Source organism: Eucyclogobius newberryi, unplaced genomic scaffold (assembly GCF_026437365.1).
Source record: "Eucyclogobius newberryi isolate DKJ021-1_F unplaced genomic scaffold, fEucNew1.0.hap1 SCAF_17, whole genome shotgun sequence".
Lineage (NCBI taxonomy): Eukaryota > Metazoa > Chordata > Actinopteri > Gobiiformes > Gobiidae > Eucyclogobius > Eucyclogobius newberryi.
This window is the reverse complement of record NW_027315801.1, coordinates 28,721,472-28,737,228: the sequence shown is the minus strand read 5'-3', so window position 1 is coordinate 28,737,228 and position 15,757 is coordinate 28,721,472. Positions and strand designations below refer to the sequence as shown.

The 15,757-nt window shown below is 39.6% G+C and overlaps 1 protein-coding gene across 2 annotated transcripts in view; it reads left to right on the top strand.

Moving 5' to 3' along the window:
- kcnd3 (potassium voltage-gated channel, Shal-related subfamily, member 3) overlaps nt 1-15,394 on the top strand; it is a 117,401-nt gene extending 102,007 nt beyond the window's left edge. Inside the window, exons 4-8 of one of the 2 annotated variants that reach the window (XM_072449824.1) lie at nt 8,543-8,644; nt 12,255-12,287; nt 12,382-12,477; nt 13,862-14,115; nt 14,798-15,394. In XM_072449824.1, coding sequence (XP_072305925.1) covers nt 8,543-8,644; nt 12,255-12,287; nt 12,382-12,477; nt 13,862-14,115; nt 14,798-14,972 — 660 coding nt within the window. In that variant the 3' untranslated portion in view covers nt 14,973-15,394. The remainder of the gene's footprint in view (nt 1-8,542; nt 8,645-12,254; nt 12,288-12,381; nt 12,478-13,861; nt 14,116-14,797) is intronic. The other variant, XM_072449825.1, reaches the window with a different exon arrangement.
- Nucleotides 15,395-15,757: the final 363 nt, after the last annotated feature.

Sequence of the window (15,757 nt, the reverse complement as noted above, 5' to 3'; positions counted from 1 at the left end):
CTTATGTTACAACATCATTTAATCCGCAATTGACTACCAGCTCATGGGCATAATTCACTATTAATCCATTTTCTTTGCTTTGTTCGCTGGATCATTTCTTAGAATGAGGCAGTGAATGAAATAAAATGGCCGTTGAAGATTGCTTTTCACAGCATTAACAACAATGACGGTGGGAACAGGCAGGAGAGGAACCACAGTGTTAGGCTTGTTGCTCTTTCTATTCTACTAAATTTCCCATTAATTTTGCCCTCTTCAGTTCTCCACAGCCCCATCAACATCCATCTTCATATAGGTCTAATTGGTAGCTGTTCTGGGGCCCCATTACAATTAGCCACCCATCTGGGCCGTGCAGCAGAGACAGACCTGATCGGTCATAGAGCACAAAGGAAAGATGCATGAGCTGTGCCACCAGTTGCAGTGTTCAGTGAAAAAGATGGCACAGTAGAAACAGACTGTAGAGCATTATTCTTCCGTGAATTGGATGTTATTACAGACTAAACCACTCAATCACACTAAATTAACAATGAAGTGGTGGTTAGCTATCCATAGAATTTACCTACTGTATTTGTTGTTTTCACTATAGTGTATAGGTCTGTACTGGTTAATAGAGGTGGAAGTGGAATAGTGTGAAACTAAAACAGTGATGACTATTTGTGGATCTTCCTTTTATACTTGTGAAATTAAAGGGGCTATGTGTGGTTTAATTATACTGTTTTATTTATTGTATTGTTTTTGTATAATACTGCATGAAATAAAAGCAAACCAAACACATAGAGTGAGAAAGAAAAAAAGAGTAATCAAAGAAAGTTTGGCATCTGACCTTTTGCATCTTTCCCGTTTGAACCAATGTCCGGCAAATGTGTCACATCGGCCTGTTTATGACATACATTTTTTCTCACTGTTCCTCACTAAATTGTTCTACTTTGTCACCTTATAGTGCAAGTGAGCCTTCAGTATTATTGCTATGTATTTGATTATTTTTACATCTAGACGTCACAATAAAAACAGCCCTGCATTTAGAACAGCCGTGCTAAAACTCTCCCTTCCAGATGCATATCAAAGCCCTTCGGTCCTGAAGAAAGCGCAGGCACGTTCATTCACTCTTCTGTTTTAGTCGGCCTAATACAAATTTGAGGGACTAAGACATCATTGACAGATTAATCAAGTACGCTAGTCCCAATCGGCCCTTCCCTTTCTGCTTTGCTTCATCGTGGGCCATGTAGCTTTAAAGTTTGCACACACATCTGTGATGACAAGTTTCTGTGATAAACAATTTAACACTTCCATGGTGCTTTCAACATAAAAGCTCCAGCGTTTACCGTCTGCTGAAAGGGCCTTAATGTGAAAAAAATGGAAAATGAGGCAGAGCACAAACTCAATAGACAAACGACAGATGGCTGAGAAGAATGTCTGTGTGCTCAGCCAATTTGAGAAAAAATAATGATAATCATCTTGTTTGCTACAATGGCAACTCTGGCAACAGTTGTAACTTGTAGCCACAGTAGCCACGAAGAAAACACGAATGAATATGATGAAACAACCACAGATTTTGCAGAAAGCCAGACCCAATCACTCCAAAATAAGATTGAGGCAAACACTTATAGGCAGTCAGAGTGATTATTAAACAGCTCATCAGTATAAATATAGACTGCACAAAGCCTCTTTAAATTGAATCAGTACAGGAAACTTCTCCCTCTGAGAGTTTGAAATCAATATATTCAATTCAGAGTCAATTCAAGACTGATATGTTACTATTTCAAAATCACCTCTTACATTGTTTATTTGATTGTTATTCAGCGCTGTGCAGCCAGATGAAGTGGTGTTAAAGTAGTAGGATTACTAAAATGACAAACAGGACAGTTATAGATTTATTTTGCTCTTTATCAGAACAAGAGTTAAAACTGGTAACACAAAGATTGTGATAAATAAAATTGACTCTCTTATAACTCCTCCTCCTATTCAACAGTCTATGTATTGTCTTATTGCGTTTTTGATATTCGAAAAATAAACTTAACCAAACCAAGTGCCAGGTTATTTTAACATTCTACTGTTTAACGTAAACTGAACGCAGAAATACTATTGCATTTCAAAATATGCAGCAGACCTGATGTTTTTGGACGGTGGGGGGCCGTTCGTCTGATCCAAATACAACAGTCCCCTTCATCTCTCTCTTCCAGTTACCGAGCTGCAATTTAAGAAAAATCACTCTTTTAAGATTAAGTCCATTGAATCCACACCAGCGCAAATCTTTTTACCGCCACATGCTGCCAGTGCTGGGGCTTAAACTGGCTGAACCTGAGCCAAAATTGTACAAAAATGAAAAATACTAGACTTCCACTGAGCTCTAAGTGGGTCAAATGACATTTTACCCAAACAATTCATAACACCTTGTGAGGTACAGCCGTGCTCGAGATTCTCTATAGGATTTGGCGGAGAGAAAAAGTAGAGCAATCGAGTTTTGAGACCAGATTAGGTTGTGCCTCAGGCTTGCCTCCCGACCACCCGACCATCTGATGAGGAAGCGCACAAACAAACACACACAAGTGACGCACGCACCCTGATACACGCTCGATTTTGTCTCCAGCTGCCACTCCTCTCCCACTCTTGCTTTTATACGTGTTGACATTTCCGCCATGAGGTCAGTTTCTCCAAAGGTATAGTGCGCTCACAAATTGACAAGGTTTTAGGGGAGAGAGCTGGATAAAATGGACTAGTGCTAAATCCATTTGAGAGTTGGCGATGCTCAAGACAGCAGCAAGAATTGATTCGGGGGGAAAGAGCAAGTCCACAGCTCAAAAACAGCTTAACCTCAAAATAACACCAAATACCTGAGCTAAACTTGGATTATGTGCTTTTTAGGAGTGTGATGGTGTCGGCATTCACAATTGTCAGCCTCAGTTGTGACACTACATTCGCACCTCTTCATCACTTTCGGAGTTGAAGAGTTCACACACCTTTATTTGCTGCCTAGAAGGACAAGAAAGTACATTTTACCAGAACTTTTTGTAGTTAGTGACTGAACTCTATGGATTAGATTGAGTCATTTTGTATCGTGAAGATAATTTGTCGATCATTTGTGTTTAATTTCAAAGAATATTATTTCTTTTTCAAAAATAATAAATCAAAGATATTGTTAATTGTATCCCACAGACAACACAGAATGAAACACAAGGATGTATCATGGACAGTCCACTAATATAATTGCCAACACAAACATTCGAGTCGGCTGTTTAGCAGAGGGGGCGTAATTTTAGTTTGATCCTGTCGTCTCGCCCTTTGTGCCTTATTATTACACTCTACGCTCTCTTCCTCTGTTATATATAATTACCATACACCAGAGTATAACATTGTTTTGTAAATAAGGTGCAATGAGATTGATTTCAGAAGCAAGCTTGAATGAAAAATACCCCTAAATACTTTAAATGCAACCGGGAACCCCTGTAATCATCTAACATCTAACACCGTTTTCACAATAAAAAGTCAGCGTAATCCATTCAGGTTTTATATTTAGATGAAGTTTATCTGTAGAGCACAATTCATACTCAAGTAAGTAACTCAAAGTGCTTCACATAACAAGAAAAGGGGCATTAAAATCACATTAACAAACAAATAAAAACACGCATAATCGTTATAAGATGTACTTTTAAAAGAGAAGCGTTCAGCTATGCACAGCTAAACAGAACTGCTTTAAGCTTGGATTTGAACATGGTCAGTGTAGAGGCCTCTTCAGGAAGACTGTCCAATTTTAGCAGCATTATTTCATGTAAAGGCAAACCACCCTACTATTCAATAGGTATACTGTACTTTTATTTTATCAAGGTCAAGTTTATAGTATGTTATAAAGAACTGCTGCCTCTCAAAGCAATAGATAGATGAATATATAAAAAATACAAAGAGTTTATTACACAAAGTAATCAAGCTGGAATAAAACACAACAGTAAATTAAAACCACAATAATCATTATAATAACAAAAACATGAAAATCCTTATGCGTTCAAATATCAAGCGACTATCACAGCTTTATATTTTGTTGCATTTACTGCGTACAGTTCATTGCGCTGCAGCCATGTAACCTTAATCAAATGCCCCGCTCTCTACTTCCCTTTGACTCGTCTGATGCTTCAGCCCGAATCCTGGCCCAATCTCTCTCCCTGAAAGCAGAGCCGGGCCTCCGACACCAGCCCCCTGGTCCCAGAGGCGCGGGGAATCTATCAGATAGCAAGTAGATTGAACGTAGCGGGACGTGTTCTCAGCACCACCACAACAAGAGCCTCCGTTGGCATGGTGACCCCAGAGACAGGGCGCTAGTGGCCGAAGCACAATGCCAGAACACAAAAGAGGGTTATCCCAGAGGCCTGTGGGACTGCTGCGCCAGCATATAATCGTGCAAAGGAGTCAAAAGAAGAGGGCACGAAAAAGCAAACTTGTCAAGGGCAACGAAAAGTGAGCGGGAGCAGCCTGTAAATATAGATAGTGTTTCAAATTTTATGTTACGTTATGGTGTGCAGTCAGCCATTTATCTCTTTTGACTTAAATGCACTGGTTTTGATGCATATCTAACAGATAAAGACAATGAATTTGCAGAATGGAGAGTTTAATTTGGAGCCCTCTGTTCTAAATGAGTTACTATGAACTTGTCAGTGTATTTATTTTTTCTGCCTGGATTTATATTACTTATTCACACCTGCAGGTCAACGAACGTTATCATGCTTTAAAGGTGCCATAACATGCTTTTTTTCACATTTCGTAGTCTATCCCAAGTGTATAATTGATAATAATAAGTGTTGTGCAACACCCTTAACATAATAGTTAAGAAATATCACCCAGACCTTGGACCCCCTCACCAACCCGGAAATGCAAACGGCTTGGTTTGATATTCGCCCCCACCCTTGCGAAGAGCGATCTGGCTCCCCCGCCCAACCCGTGACGTAGTCTCAGACAGCGTGTGAGCCCTGCCCACCCGTGACGTAGTGTGTGCCCCACAGCTGTCTGCGCCGCTCCGCGCGAGTGAGTGAGAAACGATAGAACTTCAGATCAACACTACTTTGAGACTAAATAAATCTGGTGTTTATTCTACAGCGTGCGCAGAACAGATATATAACTATAGATCTATATGATGACGCTTGCCTGGGGTTATGACGCGGTCTTGCCCCACCGCCCGTCAGTTTGGAGATTCGGGGAAAGGAGATAGTCTGTAGTATAGCTAAAAACTGCGGGAATCAATCAAAAAAACACTCTGGGTACATATATGAAGCACAAATAGCAATGTAAGAAGGTTAAAAGCTCTGAAAAGTCGATTTTGCATGTTATGGGACCTTTAAATGGAAAAACCGAGTGAGGGAGGAGGGCACATTACCATACATTTTCATCATCCCTGCCATGTGTGTTGAGTCTCTTTGTGGGTGGGTATTATGTTGGAGTAAAATTCAGCTATGGAAATCTGGCAGCGCACGTTGAGATATGCAAACAAGAGCCACATGCTTAATTAACCCCGCTGCAGTGTATATGCACCCGCCTAAAGAGTGCTCTGTGTCCATACTTCACTTTTGATTTCACTTAATTGGATCCAAGTTTTGTTCTATTTTTAGAGACAAGGCTCACCAAAGCCAAATAGACAAGGGCGGTGGACATAGCTAATGCTTATTTGACAAGGAAACTGGTTAGAAATTGTACAAAAATAACTCTTGCTAAATGTTTTTAAATGTGCATATTATGTCAAATCAATTTCAATGAGATTTTGACCTTGTACGACGGTCTTTTCTCATTATTTGTTTACTCAGAGTTGATTCATGCATGTTTGAGCAATACTGTATTGTCCTGCAACTGAGGCTGGACTGCTCGGAAAATTCCTGTTTTCACCTACCCCCTATCTCTGCCCACATCCCTCTATTCATGCTGTGCTCATGTGTTACTTTCTTAAAGTCGGGAGAGGAACTCAGGAACCCGGGTCCAAAGCTGCTGCCCGACTTCAACACCTGACTGTGGAGAGCAGCAGTCGTCTCGATGGGCAACAATGAAACAATCATTAGACCAAACAATGTTCAAATTAATTTAACAAATAAGATAAAATAAGCATGCCCTGTCCTTTCACCCTCCTTCTTTGCAAGGAAAAACCACAAAACCTCGTAAAAAAGTAGAAACCTTAAGGAGAGCAACAATGAAGGAGAGATCCTACTCCCACGGACAGACAGGCAGATGCACTTCAGTTTGCAGATAGACTGTTGAATCAGAAACTCTCAGGAGGAGAGAGGGTGGCTCATATAACATAGTGAGAGCTCAACCAGGCAGATGAAGAGCAGATCCTCTAGAGTGGAGAGAGTTCCTTTAGCAGTTAAGGAGCGTCAGGTTCTACAGGTCAAGGGTCGTGAGATTTATGTTAATCATTTGAAATCTTTGACTAAGTGTCACTACATTTAGGGGTTTACTGTCAGTTGTCAGTATCATTGCAAGAAAGACCAGACACTAGTGTATAATTAACGATATAATGATGTAAAGTAAAAATTGTAGAATGGCTTCCAAAACAAATGTTTGGCGTTAGCTTTTGAGAAGGCTAACGACAACACAATGTTGGTCAGCTCTGTCATAGAGGGAACTCTGTGATTTCACTATTGGTGACATCAAAATCCTGACATTTGCAAAAAAAACGCACATGAATGCAAACAAGTCAGAACTCTTCGACTTCTTCATCTCAGAAACACAAGCACCACATGAACGGCATTAGTTGTCATTTTAAACATGAAGACTCCCAGTACATTTAGAGTTCGAAAATGTCACATAGTCACATAAAACATAAAATACTATCTGCGTCTTGTTACGGTGAATATGGCTTATCAGTTCTGTAGTTTTGAGTCAATGAACCTGTTCTATTATTAAGTCATTTTGGGTACAATGAACAGATTGTAAAATGATGATCTTCTTATGTTAGTTATGTTAGTTCATAACAAAGTTCCTGGGCATAATATCTCTCATTTGAAATATACAGTGATTAGTCATATGATTAACAGCTTCTGTTGATCCGTCTAGATTTTGAAAAATGAGCTTAATAAAGAGAATAAGCTTTCTACGTGCCAAATTGTGATATCTAAGTAGGTCAGAGCGCCTGCAACGCTGAAACTGAGTTCTCAACCTGCAGTGGTCAGTTTATAGCTTTGTTACCATCAATTGTGCTCCAAGAAGGGAAAAGTGTTAAACCAGTGTCTATAACTGAACCAGAAGTGTTTCTGCCTGACTGAATTGTCATACATTGCTGTGCAGAAAATGCTGCAACTGTGGATCATAAATAATAGTACAATGAAACACTTTAGTAGTTTGTTTGCTTATCTTTCTATAATGATTCTTAGATATGTTACAGCTGGATTTCCCCCCGCAAAAATAAGGAAGTGTGTATTTAAATCTCAGAAACCCTTAAAGGTTGAATGGATGATTTTTTTTTTGGCCCAAATCTGAGTCTTATTTCCTCGTGGCGTGGACTGCCGATTAGTCCTGCCACGTATCAATCATAAAACGCACTTATCGCTCACCTGCAGCCGCGTGCGGATCGTCCCACAATTACGCGTGTCTAAGCGCATTGATCTATCATAATATAGTTCCCTCAGTGTACGGGGCAAAATGAAGACGGAGAAAGACAGTTCGAGCTGACGCAGAAGTGGACGGAAATCTACGGGAGACGAGAGATACGATGCGCTCCGTCGCGCTAATAAACAAACGCACGTGTGTGTTGTATCAGTCCGCACGGGGGAGTGCGCATGTGCACTTCCGCCTGCGTTCTCAAATCGCCGAAAAATCGTCCATTGCGCCGTTAATAATCACATGCAGTCATTTTTTGCACAGCTTTAGAACAGCTTTTTCAGATGGCGAAGTGAAGTGAATGGACTACTCAAGCGCAGCCAATCAGAGAGCTGCTTTCAGCTCTCACTTCCTGGTTGACAAGAAATGAAACACTTTATTAAAAGATGCAGACAGAATTCAGTGGTCTCATTTTGTCACAAGGGATGTTTTTACATTTCATTCGAAGGGAGGGACACAAAATTCTCAAATTTACAAAAAACAAAGTCAGGTACCCCAGGTATTCAATGCTTTACAACTCAAATGTTATACAAATAAATAAGAAAAGGTTCAAAAAGTACACACTGCATTTGAACCCAAAATAGAGTATTTAATCTCTCAATTATCTAACAGTACGTTGTCGTAGTAATGAATGAATGAAACAACCATTAAAATACATGCATTACTTACTCCACATCTCAGTGCAGTTATTTCTATCCTCCGCTGTTGCACTAACTGGTCTCATCCAAGGAGTGTGTATACCGTGTAGTCAGCATAAATGATTCATATGTATTCCAGGAGATCAGAGTGAATTCATCATGACATATCAAAGGGAATAACTTAGTTGATCATGTTTGATTTAGTCCACAAGATAACACCTTTATAAAATAAGGCTTGTAGCTGAAATCAGAGGGAAGTGTCAAAATAATCTCTAGTATTTCTGACACTTGAATGTGCTGGAGAATGTCTCACTGAATGCGTGTTTTTATTTCTGTAGAAAGCGCGATTGGCTCGGATACGAATCCTCAAGACGGGGAGCTCAGGTCCCATCACCCAAGTCAAACGCAACGGTCTGTTCAACGATGTCTTGGAGCTGACGGTAAGAAGGACACCAGCACTCTTATTTATGCCTTAAACTTTGAACGCCCTGTTACAAATGCCACATTTAATGTTGAAGTGGAATTAACCATTTTTACGATTGTGATCAATAGTTCACAAACATTTTAGTTAGTACAAATTTATTTTTTAATTTGGTTGTGCTTTGGAGAGATTTTGAGAACTTCATTGAGAAATGAACTATTAACTGGACAAATGGCCCCAGCCACGAAGTATATGGAGTTCAACAGTGACCGCCCCCGAATGGGAAAGTAAATTCCTCACTAAAAAATATAATAATAGTCATTTTAAACATTTGAAAGTAACTTATGACCGATTAAAGATGTAAATGTGTTTTTCAGCAAATGTTTTGTATATTAGTTACCACATAGCCGGCTAGTCTGTCATGCTTTTAATCTTGAATGCTTAATATATAAATGTTTCAATAAGTCATTCAGGTGACCAATGTGCAAAACTTTTTTATTTTCATTTTTTATTACATTTTGACAAATAGCCTTCATCAGATCTGTTTTATTTTAACAGTATACCTGATCTAAAAAAAAAGAAAAAAATTAGGTTTTGGACCACGTGTTTTTTCTTTTTCTGAAGTTGCTGCTCCTCGTATGAGCCCCTCCATAAGGAACCACGACCATTAGGCCGCACATACATAATGCCTCTATTCAAAACTAATAGATACAGGGGCAGTTTTGTTCCCTCAGCTATTAAAATACTAAAACAGCCAGACTGCACAACCTTCTTAATCTATTTATCTATTTATTCTGGACTAGCTTTTTGTATCTATGATGGCTTTTACTCTGTATTTTATCTGCTGTATTCTGACACTAATAACTGTTTTTATACTTGTTATCTATGTCTCTATGTCTGGAGCACTAGTCGTCTCTGTTATGTCACTGTCCGTTTTCTGTCAATGTCATTAATGTTGTCTATGTGTGTGTGAGCAGCCCACTCTTTTTACCTGCAACCAAATCTACCCTCGGGTACAAATAAAGTTACCTTACCTTACGGCGGGCTTTAAGTGCGGGGATTGTTGAGCTCCATTGTGAACAGCAATATTACAATTTGTGACCATCTTGTTGCAGGGAAAAGCTTGTAAAACCTAGCTGCCTGCCTAAGATATATTTAAAATACATACAAAAAACAAGAAGCTTTGAGGTTAGAGGACCATCACTAAAACCATGCCTCACCAGACTTAATTGATCAGTTTTTAGAATTTACCCAGCCGATCGTCTCCGTCAGAGAGGCAAACTGTGTTCTCATCTGATAAGCCAGAGCATCTTTGAACCCAGCTGTCCGACCAAAGAACAAGCTCAAGGCAAAATGTAGAAAGTAAACACAACAAAACTGCTCCCGCCTCACAAAACGCAGCCACAAACGAGAGGCCTGGAGGAGACGCACAGCTCAACAAAAACATTGGCTTCAATACTAATTCTACATCAAAGTTCGGTGTTGGCTGGTAAAGTAACAAGCACATTTTATAATTTGAACCATGTATTCTTTATTTGGAGAGATGTGTGAGAAAAGTCAAATGTGTTTGAGAAACAATAGGAATCTAATACTTACAGACTTATTTATAGAATCAGAATCAGAGGTTTTAGTGCCATTGTCAGTGAATAAAATTTGCTGTAGGTGCAACATAAAACAATGAATATGAATTGTGTTTTAAATGTATAAACTATGGCTTGCAAAAATATGTCAGAATATTATTATTTTTACCGTAGTTAAATACAAGGCTCATTGTTTTACTAAGCATACATGAAGGTTATAGATTATCATGTTCAAAAATAGGTCAAATGGTTATTACCTCATTATTTTATTCTAAACTGGCCTCATTATCTGCATTCCAGATAATAATGATGATGTGAATTTGTTTCCCATGCATAGTGTTCAACATAAACATATATATTTTTAAACAAACGTATCAATGTTTTGGGGATATCCTGTTGCTTTCCTAATAGACTATTGACCTTATGTATATGTATATATATATATATGTAATGTATGTACGTACAGAATACAAGAGCAAAGGAGGTACGACAATCCATCAACCCACAAAAACATCCCAAAATGCTAACACTATTTGATGAAAATTCCTTTGTGCCAAGTTGCGTTTTTTATCAAAGAAAGAAAGACACATTCAGCAGTATACTTCACTTATCACTCTGACTGCTATTTACTTGTTACTACAATGTTTGGTTTTCATTCATTGTATACACATGAAATAAGTCTTGTGTGGTCACAAAGCCACTAAAGGAAAACTCCTCTTCTATTCTAATAGGTGCTTTGTACACGTGCAGAGCCCCGTGCAGTGAGAGGCAGTGTTTTGTGGCTGTGCAGATCGAGCTGTTTCTTCACTACTGCATGGTGGCTTGGGTGGTGATCCGGGCCGCCTCCAGACACTGTGCTGATACGGTCCTTTGCACAGTCTAAAATAACCCCATCTAAACACCTGCGTTTTACTGCTGCCTTAGCTTCACGTAATACAGAATACACAGGTGAGCACTCAGGCCTATGCAGGACTGTCACTTTCCCAAGAACCCTCTCTCTCAGCAAAGATGCTTTAATACATGCGCAACAAACCTAAAAGTGCCTCCACAAATATTTGAGTATGCATAATCCAGGTAGTTTAATGTGTGTTTTTATAAATATCAGAAGTACAGATTCTGCGGAAAAAGACTGATGCAACACATTGAAAGTGTGAATATCTGAGACAGACTGTACTCCCAAACACTGCTCCTGACAAGTGTTGGCAACACACCAGACATGTTCTATGGAGAAGGAAGAGATTATGATTGGCAATGTTTGAAGAAGTTCAAAGAGTTTTTTTGTGCTGTGAACTAAGCCTTGTGAAAGATTTCACTTTGGAGGAAAATACTTGATCGTACAAAACAATATATCATTGTTTTAAAATTGTGATTGTGGCTCGCGGTGTGCCTCAAAGGAAAGTGCAGACCGTCCATCTTAAATGCAAAGAAATTAGTGTTTGTGTAGCAACAGGATACACTAACTGAAAATACATGTACTATTAACTATACAAACGGCATTTAATCACTTGATTTTTTTTTATTTTTTATTAGAAGCTGTATTATTTGTTTAATATTAATTGTTTCATTTTATTTTCTAAAGTGCCCTTTTTTCTTAGCTTACAGGTTACATTCTTCACACTAAATAAACAATATTGGCATTCTCTTGCTTTTCTTTTTAGGAAACAGGTATCGGAAGCAGTGCAACCGGCTATGACTCACCATCACTCGAGAAAAAAAAAGCAATACATTTTTACCACTTCAGTGTATGTAAAATAAATAAATGTCTTGATGATGCACAGAGAAATACACAGGCCAAGATAGAAAACAAGTCATTAGTTGGCCTCAGGCTATAAAGGGCGAGAGTGAAATGTCACTGTTAAGTGCGATATGGGGCTGGTATTCATTAGCTGTGTCTTAAAGTAGCACTTCCAGCTCAGATCAATGTCCTGGCTTCGCTGATGTTAGCAGACATGTCTCCAAGCATCTGAATAGTAATGTTTGTTGTACTGGCATGACCATGGCCCAAAGCCTCAAGTAAAACTCCCTTTTTGTCTCCCTGTACCCACGAAGCATGCCCCATACAAGATCAACCTATCACTTCAGGTACAGAGAAAGCAGCCGCCTGCACACCTCATCATTTGGGGCGATTGTTGAGAGTTTTTTCAGTGGTTGACTGGTTTGTTTTGTTTTTTTGCAGGGATCCAATGAGGAGGAGCAGCAGTGTCTGAGCAAATCTACCTCCCTATTGGAGAGCCAGCACCACCACCTGCTGCACTGTTTGGAGAAGACCACAGTGAGTCCCACGTGCAGCACACAAATAAGACAAGGCCCAACATAATCAAATATTTGAGGTTTTATGTTGCAGTCGGGTAGATTGCTACAAAAGAATAGTACTGAAAACAATTGAGCGGCTTGATTTTTACACCGTTGACACAAAGATGTTGCCTGGGATTCAGAATAGAGTGAGTCTGGTCACCCCACCCTCCGTCGCACCTTGAATCAAGCTCAAAGAGAACCGTGCAATCAGATGTGTTTATTTCTGTAAGTGAAAGAGAAGACACTTCAAACAAAAAGTGTTTCGCTCATAGAATCTGCAGAAATCTGTGATGTTTTTCAGTCCTTGTGATATTTTCATAGTATTTATATTTTTTATGTAAGCAGCCATGTTTGTTTTGATACAGATGGACCCTGATTGGCTAATCCAACTCTCAATCACACCCATCTGAACTCAAGGAGATTACGGAGAGACCAGACTGATATGATCTGTATAAAAATACAGAGAGATATTCTGGAACCAAAATGCAGAGGGGGTTATTTTATGTAAATGGTGTAAGCACTAAAGCAAATAACTATTTCCCTTAGATGTAATATCATTGCTTCTTGATCATGAATTTAATGTTTTAAGTTTAGTTGAAGAGTGCCTACATTTCTCTTGAAATTAGATCTCAACAAATCCTTTTGTATGTCAAAATCTTGTTAAGTACAAGATTGGAAAGTTTGATGTGTGTATGTGGTACTTAGCGGGGTGATATTTTTGAGAAAATTACCTTTAAAGTTACATCCAAGGTGGTTCAATTTAATTCAGTTTGGACTTTTTTTTTTCCGTTTCTAGGTGGAAGCTTATTCTGTATGTTGTTGTTTTTTTTAATGGGTTTTGCTTGTAGTGTCCTGCCTTAGGCTTGTTATGATAAAGTGACATTTGTGTGCAATGAGGCTATACTTATGATTCATGTGTTTCATATGTACAAGTGGGCCTGTAGCATGATGTCCAGTACGCTGCATTTCCTTAAAGATACACGCTTGTCTGCCTCTATATTTAAAGATTCAGTCAGTGGTCCATAAACACTGCCTCTATACCATGTGTTTGTCCCAAAGTCAATGAAAATGTATCTCTGTTGTATAACTCATGGGAAAACATAAAAGAGGAGTTACATAATAGGTTTTTCAATTTACATATCTTGCAAATCTAATCAAATTTATGAAATAGCTGCTTTCACATGCATATTTTTTTCTTGAATTGTACAGTTATCCGCAGTGCTGTGAAAATAAGAAAAAAAATCATTATAGATATGTGTCAGATTTACTCTTATTTGTTCTACAGTAAATGTGTTTTTGCAATAATAACCCTGCCCATAAAACAGCATTGAATTCTCTTTCTTTTTCCCTCTCATTTGTAGAACCATGAGTTTGTAGATGAGCGGTATTTTCAGCAGAGCTACCTGGAGGCAGGGCTACAGAATTATTCGTCTCGAAGCCCCTCCCTCTCAAGCCAAGATGGCGTCACTGGCACGTGCTGCAGCCGCCGAAGCAAGAAGCGCCACACACCTCTACCTAACGCCAGTGGGGCAGCGCACATGCAGCCTCTGACCCACACGCACACACAGGGGCTGCAGGAGCTCAGCACCATCCACATCCAGCCCCTGACGACCAGGTGAGGGCCGGCAGCTAGGTACCTATGTTCCCCGGTACCTATGTTCCCCGGTACCTATCTTCCCAGGTACTTATATTCCCAGGTACTTCCCAGGTACCTATGTTCCCCGGTACCTATCTTCCCAGGTACCTATCTTCCCAGGTACCTATCTTCCCAGGTACTTATATTCCCAGGTACTTCCCAGGTACCTATGTTCCCCGGTACCTATGTTCCCAGGTACCTATGTTCCCAGGTACCTATCTTCCCCGGTACCTATGTTCCCTGTTTTCTATGAATGGGGAACATAGGTACCGCCTCAAATTAAAGACTAGGCTACTGGTTCAGGTTCCACATCCCCAAAAGTTGTGCATAAATGTATGGTTTTACAGCATAAACTATTCCAGCATATAATCCAAACCCAGGTCTCAGGGAACATAGGTACTGGGGACCATAGGGCTGACCCCGAGATGGGGGCAGGTCAAATGATTGTTGTTACTTTAACGTGGTACAATTATAGTGGTATAATGGACACTACCACTAATAGAAATTATTTGGGGCAGTGTTTGTCAATATCATTTGATAAATAAAGAACTGCTGGGGTCCTTCCCATCATAGACAAATAGACACACAGATATATAGATAGATTGATGGATAGACTTTCAAGTAACTAATTATATTGTTTGTATGTTTTTTCTTGCTGTAGCCGCTCTAGTCTGAACATGCATGTGGATGAGCAGGTGGCTCTGAACTGCCAGGGAAATCAGATCACCACAGCCATCATCAGCATTCCAACGCCACCAGTGACCACTCCTGAAGGTGACCCCCACCTTCCAACAGGCCCCGCCCATCAAAACATTGTCAAGGTGTCGGCACTGTGAAGACTAAAGTGGAGCAAAGTCATTGTGTTAAAGACAGACAGGACTGTGTAGGATAGAGGAGGAGGACTGGGGATGACTTGTGCATTCACGTTGGTAGAGCCTGTCCTCTGCTGGTCAAGTACTGTAACAGCACGGACTCTGTACAGATGGAGGATGGCTTTTAGATACAGTATCTGTGTTTTAGCGGTCATTGTGAGTGATTGTGAGAGCGTGTGTGACTGAGAAAAGGCATCCCAGATCATCCCAGAGTAATTTATGTGTCACTGTGCACAAAGCACATTTTATGATTAACACTGGCGTGGCTATACAGTAAGTATTTTCAGCAGGGGATATTACGGAAAGAATGTTTTCAAATCTTGCCCTTTTGTTTGGTGTCTTCTGGTAGATTAGATAAATATGCCACAATTCAGGTTCCATATTGCAAATAATGTGTAATGTGGTAGTATGTATCAACTTATCAATGAATACAGATGAGGGAGTGTATGACTGATATATTTGTGTCTATTGATTGAAACCTTCTGGAAGTCCTTACGGCTCTGTGTATGGTATATTTGACTAGCTGCCACTCTAAAGGGCTCTTTCTACACATTTCTGTCCAAAATTCTCAGCCACAAGCCTTTTTACACGACATGTGCCTGTAACAGTAAAGAGACTTATTTCTTTTATATAGATTTTATTTCTGAATATCTACAACCCTTGACTTACTCAAACTTAGAACCAAAAATATGAATATAGTATATATTTTGGATTGAAACCATCAAAGTATAAAGCACAAGGCGACTGCT